The following is a 15,336-nucleotide window of genomic DNA, read 5'->3' on the forward strand; positions in this document are numbered from 1 at the left end:
ATATATATATATATATATATATATATATATATATATATATATATATATATATATATATATATATATAGTTTCAAATAAAATGAGAACGTGAGAACATTTCTCAACCATCGTTTTATTTAATTAATCTTTTAAAAAATATTTATGAAAATGTATTTTAGGTATTTGCTACAGTCATTAATAACCAATTTAAATTCAAACCCTAATTTTATGGAAAAAAAGTCTATCATCTATTTGATGTTCTTGTTTCCGTCAAAATAAAATAAATCTACACATAATTTTAGCCAAAATTTAAAAAATTGATATCATGTCTTTTGGAGTATGCCTTCTCTGTTTCCATCAAAACAAAATAAATGATAATACATCCATTTTATATTTATGTTTGGCATGGATAATCACTAAAATATTCTGTTTGAATGGTAAATATTGATTTTAAAAGTGTTAACAATGCAATATGAGTTTCGTCTAATGGGTTATAAAATCACTTTAGTTATAAATTCGTTTCATTAAAAAGTTAATAAGTTTTTTTACTAAACAATGATATTAGACACATATATGAATCCACATACCTTTCTTTCTAATTCTTTCGTGAATATTAGTTTTATTATTATCCATATATTAAAAATTATATATAATTTTTATATGGATCTTAGTTTGATTATGTTTCTTGTTATTTATGTATTTCATCATGAAAGAAAATATATTCTTAAATGGATATTAATTTGTTTTTGTTTATGAAAATGATAATATTCCATCATGAATATTGTTTGTTCCATTTTCTATATATTCTTAATGGAAAATGATATCATTCATATTAACATATGTTTATATTTATATTTGAATAACTCTTATATCGAATATTCTATGAGGAATAATTATATCATTATTATTGTCATAATACAATTTATAATATTTGAATATGTTACTATTTATATAAAGGTTCAAAATTATTTGGTATTTTATTCGTATGTTCATAACTAAAGTTTGATGCCAACTTTTTGTAAAGAAAATGATATTCTAATATGAATTATGTCAAATTTGCAAACTTATTCAAGAAAACAATGAATTTTCATTGTATTTGTTAGTTCAAACTGTATTTGATAAAGTTGTATGGTTAATGGTAATTTTATTGAAATTTGTTTGTTTGTGTATTCACATTGGATTTGTATAATAATATTGCCAATAATATGATATTTTTTATATTCTAATATGAATATGTAGAATAGGTTTTTTAAGTACATAATATATTCTTTATAGAATAATAGGTAAAACATCAGTTAAGAATCCCAATCAAGCATATCAATCTGCAGTGTTAATAAATTTTGAATTCTCAATACATTTTAACTTTCGAAAATAAAACAATTAAATATCCCTTAAAATGTGAAAAGAATACGAAATTAATTATATATTTAACTATTATCCCTAAAAATCCTCCATAACCACCATTTTCCTTGTTTTATTTGTTTCATTTTCATAATTTTTTCCTTACACATTTAATTATATATATATATATATATATATATATATATATATATATATATATATATATATATATATATCTTTACTCTCTTATAAAAGAAATCTAACTATTTCTATAAATAGATTGAATATAATAATATTATTTTTTTAAGACGTACAAACCTTTAAACTAATAGTACAAGTAATTATAATAAAATAATATTAAAATTTGAAGATTTTATCTCTTTTAAATTTTTGACCTAATCTCTTTTATTCTACCTCCTCAGTTTGACAAATATCGACTAAACCAACCCTTTAATCTGGAGTCTATATTGAATCTGAGATCTCGGCAAAGTTCTCTATATTCTCCATTCTGGCTCGACACTCAATATGTCTCTCTTCAACTTATTTCAAGAATTACAACCCTTATTATCTTCGCCATCTTTTTTCAGCCACACTAAGCAGTCAGTAGCACTAAAGTATTTCAAGAATTGGAAGTGTCACAACTAGCATTCTAGCTAGGAAATTCTGTACTCTTGTAAACATTATCTACTGTAAACTCGTAAACCCTAATTCATGTTATGCTTGAAATTCAACCTATGGAAGCACATTCAAACCTAGATTCATCAAGTAAAGTTGAAAACCCTAGAAATCCCGGTTTAAGGCCATTATGGATTAGGATTTCCTTATTGGGCCTAATGGGCCAATAAACTTCCAATGTGACTATTTTGGGCTTAGAACTTGTAATTGGGCTCTAATTCAACCCACTTTCATAAAATTTAACATTTTGGGCCATAATGGGCCTAAAATGAAATAAATTACCTTAATGGGCCTTGTTGGGCCATAACAAATCCAATAAGCCCTAATGGGCCATAAAACTCATTCTTTTATGCAATTTGGGTCGTAAACTACCCTAAGGGTCCAATGGGACGAAAACCATCAATTTGGGCTTCATGTTATGGACTCTAGCACAAAAGGCCCAAGCCTTTCTTTCCTTTCTCTCTCTCTCGGCCCAACTACAAAAAAAGGGGAGAAGAGTTGACTTTTAAGGTTGCCACCTCACTCTTACACTTCATACTCCCATGCAAGACCCAACATGTATCCAAGCTAGTCTCACCACCCTCTCTCCCCTCTCTTCTTCTACTCTCGGCCGAGGATCACCAAAACACACACACATCACAACAAACTCTCTCAAAATTCTCTCAAGACTCATCCATATTCTTCATCCAAAATTCTCAAAACTTTTGCTTGTGTTTCAAGAGGTTTTCACAAGATAATCATCATTCTTGGTAAGTCTTTACACCTCCAAGTTTTATCATTCCATTCTCTTGATAGATCACTATTTTAAGCAAAGTTTTGGTGATTTTGCTTCTTAGAGCTTCTTAAGTTCGAAATCAACTCTAGGAGGCTTGCTAGGACCAAAAATCTCTTTCACACCTTCTTCAAAACCGAAGCAACTAAGCAAAGTTGAGTTCATACCCCTCTATTTTCGGTTTTCATATGATTTATGTGGGAGAATACAAGTAAAATGTGAAGATCTATGTGTATTTGTATGTTATGTGTGATTTCTTGTTTTTTTTTGTGGTAAATATGTGCTAAAAATGAAAGATATTTCGAGATCTATAATTCAAGAAGGAAAAATATGTGATCTAGGTCATATTTCACTTAACATGTCAAGATAAACTACTATACAAGCTTTAAAATAACACACTACAACATAAAACTCATTATTGGACTATTTTTGTCAAATAAACAAAAGTTTGGGAAAAAGTTGTCATTTACGGTTTTTACAAGCCTCAAAATGTCAAAACAGTTAAAATGGAAGTTTCTATGAACATTATGTTTTTCAAAGGACTAAAAATGAAATTTGTAGCTTATTGAGCTAAAATTTTGGGCTTTTCGACCCATAGGCCCAAAGTTGCGAAAAATATGGTTTAAGGGGGGCTGAAATGGTAAATTTCTCAAAACAGTGGGTAGAAAAGTAAATAAATCTATTTCTGGGGTTAAAATGACCTAATTTGCTAAAAAGGATTGAAAATGCAAAGATTTTGGATTTTGGGTAAAAAGTGTAAAAATTGTGAAAAGTGTGGATTAAAATGCAAGTCTTTTAACTAAAGGGTTGAAACTTTCTAAAAATTTACTTTTGGACTTAAAACATTATTTAAATAAGTGTTTGAGTAAAAAATGTCAAGAAAAATAGTTCAAGGACCTAATATGTCATTTTTTTATAAAAAGGACTAAAATTGCCAACTTTACCAAAATAAGGGGCTGAATAGGTCAAACTAATATTTTTGGTCAGTTATGTTAATAATAAAATAATTGGGTCAAAATATACAAAACTTTATAACTTATGGGTTTTAAATAGAAAAATAACCGTTTTTATAAATCTATGAATCATTATAAAACAAATTCGTGATATTTACGACATATCGATTAAACAACTCGCAACATTAATACTATACAAAACAAGTAAACATTCTAATGGTTGGGCTTGAGAGATTGTAATCATGTTTATTGGGCCTTCGTGACTCATTAACATTACTTTTGGGCCCAACATAAATAATACATGTTATTGGGCCTCCTGTGACCCAATTACATGCTTAAGGGACCCTCAATGGTTTTTACATGTTATTAGGCCTCAGTGGCCCATTAGCATTACTAGTAAGGTCCAAATAAATCATATGCGAAATGGGCCAACGCGCTTTTCGTATACTCGACAGCCTCAAATAACATACGAAATTAGTAGGGCCTAGTAGTCCTCTTCTCCTCGTCTGTTAGGCTTACCTTCTCTTCAAGTAAACTAAAATCAGGTCATTAATCAAGGTTAATCAAATTCATGTGGATTAAGTGAGTAATAACGGGTGACACCAATAAGTGTCGGTCGTAGTCTGTAGTTGTAATCAAAGTCTCCTGGAGGGAGAGCGAGAGTTTGTGTATAGATCTATACGGGGGTGACTCCCCCACACCTAAGCTGTTCGCTACAATTAGACTCGGCCAGTCTAGGGTGACAAAGTCTTAAGATCAAATTTCGGTGTTCATTAGAATGCCAAGACAGACGAACTAGTCATTATCATGCATGGTTATAACGACTCACCTAGAAATCCGATATGATTAAAGTAATCAAGGGAAATCATATTCATTCGATGTAACGATACAATAATGCAAAACGATCATAACTTTTATCGGAAAACATCGGGTTTTCCAGGGGAAACCAATCTTACTCATTTGTACTTTCAAAAACTATAATGCAAAACCTCTCATTTATTCACGTTTTGAAATCATTCACGCACATACTTACAGGATCATCACAACATTATCAAGAAAAGTCTTAATACAGAAAATATCGGATTTTCTGGGTTTTATGAACGACATAAATATTTTACATCAAACACACATTTATGAACTCACCAACATTATATATGTTGACCGTTTTCAAAATAACTTGTATTCTTAGGTAATAGTTAGACAAGGAAGCATCCGGTGTGTTGAAAGTTTCTTTTGTAGTTGCTAATCACCAAACACTTTATATTTTGGGATCATGTAATGTAAACCATGTACTTGATGTAAACAATGCCAGTTGTACTATGTAATGTTTGGTGATGAATGTGTTATGTTTCATGTATATTCATTGTGATGATATTTCAATTTAAGTCACGCGAGCCCTCGGACGTTTCCCCTGTCTGGTTCGGGGGTGTGACAGGAAGCGTCGTCGAGGATATGTAGATCCCTTGATTCCATATCACCATCGCTGCGTCTTCAATTCCGACGCTCCTTTCACAACCATTCAATCTTGATATCAATTCCAAGCCATCTTTGTCCTTCATTACAAACACCGTGCGATAGCCCTTCTAAAAAACCTATCACCACTCTTCTCATGGTCGCCATCACCAACCATCAACCTTGTTAATTGTCACAACCAGCAACCATCACTCCTGGCAGTCAAACCGCTAACCACCACTTGGTAAACCTCACAAATTTCCACCATCACCGTTGTTAACTATCCATCATCACCACCTCTATCGAACTATCAACTGTTTTTTGCATTCCTTCTCGCCATTCAAGATAGCTCCAAAATGTTGTAAACGACGATGGAAAATTATGGGTTCCTTTAAAACTAGATTTGGTTCCTGGTAGTTTTTCTCATTTTCAGTTATCGATACAACCTCTAATTTTGATTCTGTACAATAATCTCGGTTATTTTGTTTCTGATTGGTTTTTATTGTTGGTAAAATTTCTAAAATTCTTCACCCATAAAGGATTAATTTGGTTTTTTCGGGGGATTTTGGATTTCAGAATCATCTAACATTTGAAGATCAGTAAATTTATCCAAAACCGTTGAATTTGCTCCCCTTAATTCATTCAGGTTCTTTATATCTCTACCTTACACTCAATTTTTGCTGTTTGTCTAATTTTGATTATGTACACTACATGTATTACATAGAATCCCAATTTCTAACATATGATGAGTTAAATCACTTTAGTTACTGTTCTCTTTGTGCAGATCTAAGATAAATACGAAGGAGAGAAAGAAACACGAGGAAGAAGGTCATTTTTTTATTCATGTACGATATATTGCCTGGGTTGTCTTCCACACCATTTCATCCTCCTGCTTTGCAGTTTTATAAGATTTTTGTCAATATGTTTCATCTTTTTCATCAATTTCCTGCATCATTGTATGTTTCAAATTTATATCGGTTTTGCTCTCTTGTACAAATCTTAAGTTCAAATTACATGAATGTAGGAAAAATGGTAGGTTGGTTTTCATTTTCGTTTGAATCCTTTTCTTATTTCTGATTACATGAATGTATGAACAAGTCTCTTGGATACATCTAGGATTTGAAGGTCTCAAGTAAGAATCAGATGTAACATTGGCTTAATCTATTAGTTAAGATTTTGGTATTAGATTTTATTATGGTGTCCCAGTCTCTTTTTTCTACAAATGGTTTGATGTGGATAATTGCAAATTGGATTCTTTTGTGACAATCCATGGTAAAAGTGTGAATTTATCAAGTGAACTAAAGGTATTTGATTATATGTTTAAGTAACATACACTTACATGATCTGCTATGAACGTCTTTATTTTGGTTTAGTGGTGAGGTTTTAACAAGTTATCACACTATATGTTAGTAGTTTACATATTAAAGTAAATATTATTTTTGGTTTGTATTATTGTTTTAAAAGTGCTTATGTTTGTTCGTATTGGTATAAAGGCTTACGTAATTGGAGCTACAAGTGCTTATGTTCATTTGTATTATTTCAGGTAATGTATGTTTGGGTTTGTGTATGAGAGTCTTTATTTTGCATGACTATTTACTTTAGTAAATTATATGCTACTTAATGACCATACAACTACTTTTTAGGGCTCAATTTAAAGTTAGGAAGCGAATCAAGATATAAACATATCATGTGCATAAAAAGCTACTCAATGTAAACATATCCTTCCTTTTTCTCTTTTTATTATTTTACTCAAAGTCTTAATTAGGTACTAGAAAAGCTACTCAATATGGAGTTCAAACAACCATGTCCAAAATTTGGAGATGGTGTTTAATCATATGTTAAGTTTTTTGATGCATAAACATAACACTTTTGGTTTTCCACTTCTTGATGTTAAACTTGTAAAAGTTGATTTATTTTTATGCAAACTGATATTGGTTTGTTTATAGGATGGACTTGAGAACTTATAACGATTTTGGTTTTACTACTTTTACTTAATTTTGGTGCTTTGGTTTTTTTTAAAGACAGCCCATGTATTAGATATTATGTGATGGATGAACTTGAGAAGCTTGGTCAGAATTATGCAATACATATCAGGTAACTTTTACTTATTAAATCAAAGTATTTACAAGAAAATATATCAAGTTATAGAATCTCACTCTTAAATTCGGTTAATACAGATATACCAGATAACTTTCCTTTATTTATTTATAATAATATGCTAATTTTGTTTTTATTTTTGTTTTCGTTTTCTGACTATGACAACATCCTTATTTCAATTTTTTGTCTATTACAACACCATACTTACATTTTTGTAGGCGAGAGAGGAAGGATGTATGGATTTTATAGTTAGTTAATGGTTAATCGACCTTTTTAGATATCTTTCAAATCCTTAATGGTAATTTACTATGTATCTTTCAAATTTTATTGATATTTGTCTTGGTTTCATTTGTTTCTTGTGTTAATGAAGGTCGAAAGCAAATGATACGTGGGAAAGCAAGTAACAGAAATTGGAAAGGTTAATATAAAATATTAGTGTTCAAAATGGTTTATATTGGTTTAAAATCCTAAACTATAATTTACTTTGTATCTATCAATTTGAAAATAAAACGATCCATGTTTCTCTTTTTTTTCAAGAGGCTATATATTTTACATTTTCCATGAGTGGTTGGTAATTCAATAAATTTATGCTGAAGTATTTGTACGCTATTAAAGCTTGATTTTGTCCGTTTGTAGTTTTTCAAAAAAAAAAAAAAAAACTGTCTATCCAAGCCATTGTGTCAATTATATTTTAAAACCTAAAAAATCAACAATTTTATTTTAACCAAACATTACGTATTTTTATTTTTAATAAAAAAATATGTTTTTTTAATAAAAACAACATAATTTTATTTTTAAAACAAAGGAGACTAATCTTTGCCCTAAATCTATTTGTTGATGACCGAAAACTACTTCCGAATGACTTCTTTTTCTTTCTAAATATACACCAATGAATGAAGAAAAATATGTTATCCTGAGTGAAATGAACTATTTTCAACACAATGGATCCAACATATGACAACACCAACATATACAAAAGCTTCGATTATTTACTAATTTGCATGATGGAAGATGATTGAAACAAGCTGCTTAGTCAATGCTAATATGATTAAGCAGCTTGTTTTAATCATCTTCCATCATAAATGATGATTAATAGATTAAATCATAGGTTCATGAAGAATAGTTCGAATCCAGAATACCCAGTTAGTAAATCGATGAGATTAATTTGAAGAACGAATGAAGAGTAGAAGAATCACCTGTACTGAACGCCCAATTTGATCCCAAGAACAAGCTTTCCAGCGTCCACGTCCATCTCTGACTTAAGTGGCTCCGTTTGTCTTCTCAGAATTGTTCTTCAAAACACTAGGGAATTGCCGATAGGAAAGCCTCTTCAACAGAGACTTCAACACCGGCTTTGTCGTCACCGTCGCCGAAGATTGAAGACTTGAGCAAGCTTGAAAGAAACTCCATTGAAGAACTAATCTATGTTGATTATCATCTTCCAATCGGAGTCGAGATTGAAGAACTAACATGATCGAGTTGTATACCGAGAATCCCAAACACCCTCTGAACATACGAAACAGAAAATAGAAGAAGAAGGAAGGAAGAATGAATTTATCTTTGTGTGTTCCTATGTTTTTTCAATTGAGTATCCCACATCGTTGGTAGGATGAACTATCAAGGAGAAACATTTCTAAAAAATAGGTCGAAGGCTTCATTGAAATCCAGATGCAACTATGCTTTGGGCCAACTGTCTCCTTTGAGCCCGATTTTGGGTCGGATTTTAGATCCGATTTGGGGTTCGATTTAGTCTGACTTGGACCGAATTGGACCGATTTTGATCGAATTGACCAAGGCCGATTATGTTACCCTCTAATTAGACCGATTTTGACCGAATTGGCCAAGTACCTAGGCGCCGATTAATCGGTCGCCTAAACAGATTTTTACAACCATGATATATATATATATATATATATATATATATATATATATATATATATATATATATATATATATATATATATATATAGGTTTAGGTTCTATGGAAAACAAAAAAACCCTAAAAATCATAAAAATTCATAAAAAAAATACTTAGAGATCACAGACTTTTTTTTCGAATTTTTTTATCAAAAAATCGCAGCTTTTAACATAAAATCGCTGAAAAAAATTTTGAAAATTTTTTTTTTTACAAAAAAAAAAAAATTGATTTTTTATTTTTTTTCAGCGAAATTGTCAAAAAGGCTGCGATTTTTTGATAAAAAAATTCAAATTATTTTTTTTGTAATGTCCAGGTATTTTTTTTATGCATTTTTATGATTTTTAGGGTTTTTTTGTTTTCCAAATAACCCTTCCTTATATATATATATATTCTACTAAATAAATAATTTTATTCTGCTATTGAGAAATGTCATAATATTATAAATTCTCATTAATATTATATGTTACCTATCATGTCAAATGTCACCCTATTAATTTTCCATTTTAAATTTTAAATTTCTCATTCTAATTACATTACATTAAATTAATAATTGATTCTTCATTTCAAATTTTAATTTTTAATTTTCACACTCTAATTATATTAAATTAATAACATTAGAATAAAAAATAATATATATATATATATATATATATATATATATATATATATATATATATATATATATATATATATATATATATATATATATATATATATATATATATATATATCAAGGTTGTAAAAAACGCTCGACGTTATCTAGTCGGTGGACTGGGGTCAAGGGATTAATCGGCTAGGCGGAGATTTATCGGAGGATTAATCAGGGACCATTAATTGCTAATTTGTTGAATTTTATAAAATTAAATATGACTAATATCATATCAAAGTTCGTAAATACCACTAATATGATAACTCAATAGGTTAAGATGATTAATACAACACTAATCATGCCTTAAATAGTTTCCATTGAAATAAAACTTTTTTAAAATGTTAAAATTTCATCGTTTTATAATGTTTCATTCATTATGTATGCAGGGATTAATCACTAGGCGCCCTCTAATCGGTTGAGTAGCGTCTAGGGATTAATCGGGACCTAGTCGAGATTTTTACAATAGTGATATATATATATATATATATATATATATATATATATATATATATATATATATATATATTATAAGGTGATATAATTTCATTACTCTCTATTCGGTGAGAACTCGTGAGGACATCTTTAAAAAATGAAAAAAAAAATCTAAAAAAATAAAAATCATAAAATCGAGCATAAAAATAGATCCATGCTTCAATTTTAATGATACAAATTTTTTTTTCTCCCAGATATAGTACTATGCTCGATTTTATGATTTGTATTTTTTTTAGATTTTTTTTCAATTTTTTAAGGTGTTCTCGTGAATCCTCATTTTAAAAAGATTAATCACCCCATCTTATCTCTCTCTCTCTCTTTATATATATATATATATATATATATATATATATATATATATATATATATATATATATGAAATCTTCTTTACCTTTTTGTTATTTATTCATATATACAAACTAAAAACAAATATATTTTATAGAATTTTATATTAATAAATAGTATTTATAAAACTTTAAAAACAACACACATATTATTTGTTAAAAAAGTAAACCAATAAATAGGAATAATCTTTTCAATGTTGATCATTGAGGTTGTCTAATTATCAAATATTTCTTCAGGTAATAATCAAACAAACAGTTTATTTTTTTCATTAAGGTGGAACGAAATCGCATTCCTTTCATCTAATTTTCTTCATTATACCAAAACGAACATTTGGAAGAGTAAATTAGGGTTTCTATCTTCTTCGTATGTTCCACAGCCAACCTAAAGCCGAACCTATCACCAACCCAATTGCCAAAAACAAACTCATTACGATTCCAGAAATGTTCGATTCCTCAACCGCAACAAATTTAGGAGCAACGATCATAAGCACACTAGTCAGGTACCCATTGCTAACTCCCAACAACAACGTCAACAGAACCACCGGAACCTCTTTTCGCAACCAGTTGGGTCCGAAAATGCAACCCATAAAGAGCGGAAAGAACACCACCCTCCCTATACAGCCCCATACCACCCATCTACTTCTCTTTAGCACATAAAGCGCCGTTAAACACTTGCCCAAAAAGTCACCAATGTTGAAAGCAGTTATCAACAACACAGGATACCAATCACCAAAAAAAGTTGAATTCACGTTCTCGCTCAAGTACCCTGGGAAAATCGACAAGGTTACAACGTAGATTGTTACCATGGACACTGCTAGCCATCGGAGTTTCTTCAAGACCAGGAGTGTTTCCGGTCGTCGGAGCTCGGTTTTGGGTGGGTGATCATCGAGGTGGCTTGTCTGGGTAGGTTCGGTCATGTAATGTTGAATCGTTGGTATTCGGTGGAGTAGGTTGAAGAAGATAATGCACAGGAGTTCGATGAGTGTGCTGGTGAAGAAGTAGATATGTGTGCTTGTTCGAAGGCCCTTTCTCGATCGAGGAAGTGAAGCCTTGGTTATGATCCTTAACATGCATACCAAAACCCCCTGCATTTTGAATTATTAGGCTTAATATATTAACTAAGTAATGCGTGTACTTAATAATAATACGTACCGCTGAAGCGTTGCCAGCTACAACCGCCTGCATGTACCTTCCGGGCAATTTTCCGGTGGCGCCGACCAAGCTTCCACCGGTTAGCCCTTCAGCAAAACCAGTTACTGCCACCGTCGAAACAAGAACCACAAAAGCGAAATTTGAACCTCTTCCGAACTCATCCCGATGATCGACCCAGTCAGTGATCGGCGCCACCAATAAAACCAAAACAAACAAAGCATAACCCAAATTCATTCTCGTTTTTAACGCCGGCAGCTTCATCTTGAAGAAGCTAGACCAGCATGTCAGAATAAAAAGGACAGTCATGGCCGCCACCATATACGCAACAGAGAACACCTTGCTGATGTGCTTCGCCGGATAAAGATACTGAAAGTAGTCGACGGCGGTGATGAAAGAATTCCATGGAACCAGATACCCTGCGCCGAGGAGAAAGTGGATTATGTATGCAACGTAATAAGGGTCTTTCGGTTCAGTTTGATCGTCTCTGGCCGACGGCTGCCAGTGTTGGTTTACCATTACGTCGCCGGGGATGAATGCTAAGGAAGTTAGGAGAAAAAATTTGTTTGAAGAGGTTGTAGTTAATTCTTTTAGTATTTAAGAGAGTTTGTTGGATCGATGTAAAGATTTATTGATTTAGTTTACTAAAAGCTGCCACGTTGATGTGACAACGCAAGAAAGACGTATTAAGACGGTGCATTTCAGAATCGTATGCGAAACTCGGCCAAAAACACGTTCAAATTAGGGAAAACTTTTTGGATCAAATTAACCCTGCACCTTCGTAGTTTAACCGATATAATGCTCGTTAAATATATTTGAGTAATCATAGTTCACCACGACAAGCAAGTCCTCTCCCTACCTGGCTACCCATGGATCAAATTAACATCGGTAAAATTTTAAAAAATAAAGTTATTGTAATTGTTTTTGATTTGTTTGTAAATTTCACCTATCATATATAATTAAAGTTATTTCATAATTCAATAATGTTATTTCAAACGAAAAAAAAAAAAAAACTATTAGTAAGATTCGTAAGATTTGTGAAAAAAAATCTTATGAAAAAGGTATGTTAAGGCTTTTGGTTAACGAGTTATGAAAAAATTCTTATGAAAAAGGTATGCTAAGGCTTTTGATTTGTTTATAGAAACATAAAACATATTTGAGAAAACTCTTCTATTATGGATTAACTCTTCTCTTTTGAGAAAACATATTTGCTAGTGGTGTTAGTGGTGTTTGTGACCACGAATTTTTCCACCACTAGCCACCACTAAGAGCATTGGGTGTGGGTCAATGTTATAACACCACTTCACATGCCAGCTCAACTATAACATCACCTTAACACCATGTAGGAAATGATGTTCCTTGTTATGACATGTTATGAGAGTAGAGAGAGAGAGAGAGAGGGGCAAAGAAAAATGATGCTATTGGCCAATTCTCTTGTTGCAAAATGTCATGACACCAACGAGATGTAACATAACACATAGGGGGGGGGGGGGGGTGTTCCCCCGTCACGATGCCGTTGAGGGTGCCACATCACCCGGTTGCTTCTCGTTTTTGGCCCATACTGCATCCTCTAAGAGTATGGGGTGGTGTTCACATTTTTTGTTCGTGGCCACATAGACCACGAACATGCTCGTTATGAGTATACCATAAGGCCTTAGAAGAAGCCTACATAAAGAAATACGTGGACAAACATGGCCAAAAGAGGTCTAACATTAAATGGACGTAACTTTCCCCACTCATCTTTGAGAAATCATCCGTTTAGGCCATCAATTTAGAATTTCCACAAAATTTGGCTCATTTTCCTATTTCACTCAATTTTGTTTTAATGGGAGAATATATGTTTATCTTAGTTTCAGTTTTTCCATTTATTTATAAAGTTAATACAAGAATTTCTTGTCAATTTTAGTTTTAAAAAAATTGGCGCGCTTGCCAAATTTAGCTTCCTATATAAAAAGAGATATTTTAAGCCTTTTACGAACACTTTTAGATTAAATACAGTTATATCATATATGTTTGCAGAATTTTTGGTCCTTCCTTTCGTTCTGTGTCACAATACGACCTTATTAGTTAATAGTCCTTATGTTGTACACTAGACTTATACCAAGATGTTGGTTTAACCAATTAGACGATCTACATATGGCTTATTAAATGTGGTTGTCGCATGCTTGATATTACACTGACGTGTGATACATGGTAACCATGTTGCATTTACAACGCATGCCATCCCTTTGTATGATATATTTTCCATGACATATTTTATATTCATTATGATATGTCCTTAAAAATCTTTATTCGTTAGACATTCCAATGTGTAAGCAGTTTTGTTCGATGTGCATTCCCGGTTATCTAATGAGAGAAAATCAAAGGTTTTCGGTTAGTGCCTAGTCTTGGAGGGACATTATTCGTAGAGATTCATGGAATGTAGAATAATTTTAGTATTAAAAGAAAATTTGTAAAATTTGAGGTAATGAAAATGTGTAGCCCGGTCAGTTATTGTCGATAAAAATGTTATTCATAAGAATGAGTGTCCATGATAAGTGATTATGCTTATTGTCTTTTCATTTTAGTAGCATGCATTTTATGTTGGGTTTTGAGCATAACATCAATCCTATGATGTACATGCAACCCTAATTGCTTTGGATCTAGGTTTTTCTAATTTGAACATACAACATTGAATACCAGAGCAATAACCCTATGCCTAACATACATACATTGAAAATCACATTACATTAGGGTTAGAAACTTTACCTCACTTGTTATATTGTAATAACAAGAATTCCTTGACCTTTGAAAGCTTAGTGCCCCAAGTGTTGCACCTCTAATGGAGTCACAAACACCACTAGCAACAAGGAAGAACAAGAGAGAGAGGAGGAGGCTTCAAAAACGTCTAGGGTTCTCTTAGAACTCTTGGTCACGTTTTTGGGAGCTAATGGGGTCCTTTTATAGTTGAGGCTTCTAGGGTTTTGAACATGGAAACCCTAATTCCCTTTGCTTAGGCCCTAAACAACATATGGGCTCCCATTCAACAGGCTTTGGACGAAATCTTTATGGACTCTCATAGAGATGTCGTCCACCTTATACCAATAAGGTCCATGAGCCCAAACTATAAATATTACCGATTTACATAATCAGTCTCCGTTAGTTTAATCGGTCTCTTTTAATCACTAAATTAATTCCAAATTAATTTCTGATCAATACTAATTAAATAATATGATTTCTCAATTAATATATTATTCTTATAATATATTAATAGATCATAATTAATCCTCTTTCTCCATAATTCATCCTATCAGTTGCTATGGTGAAGGCAACCCAAAAGGACCATGCTCATAATTAAATCAAGTACATACCAAAAATAGTTATGGGCTTAGACACCTAATCCAACAGTCTCCCACTTAGATAAGCCTAATAACTATTATTGCAAGTATGACTTCAGAATTTGATTAGTAATCGTAGCTTTCAAAAGCCGTTGTCGAACTCTAATCTTATCAGCAACGCGTCCTTTAGATAAGGGA

General features: G+C 31.7%; 1 protein-coding gene across 1 annotated transcript; it reads right to left on the reverse strand.

Moving 5' to 3' along the window:
* Window positions 1-10,877: 10,877 nt before the first annotated feature.
* LOC145168675 (equilibrative nucleotide transporter 8-like) lies at window positions 10,878-12,406 on the reverse strand. Its single transcript, XM_079087422.1, has 2 exons — window positions 11,825-12,406; window positions 10,878-11,757 (listed from the first exon to the last, which is right to left on the reverse strand). Exons 1-2 carry the CDS (start codon window positions 12,338-12,340, stop codon window positions 11,026-11,028), a joined length of 1,248 nt encoding a protein of 415 aa, XP_078943548.1. The 5' UTR covers window positions 12,341-12,406; the 3' UTR covers window positions 10,878-11,025.
* Between the last annotated feature and the right edge of the window lie 2,930 nt (window positions 12,407-15,336).

Source organism: Lactuca virosa, chromosome 4 (assembly GCF_052849685.1).
Source record: "Lactuca virosa cultivar CGN04683 chromosome 4, Lactuca_virosa_CGN04683_v6, whole genome shotgun sequence".
Taxonomy (NCBI): Eukaryota; Viridiplantae; Streptophyta; class Magnoliopsida; order Asterales; family Asteraceae; genus Lactuca; species Lactuca virosa.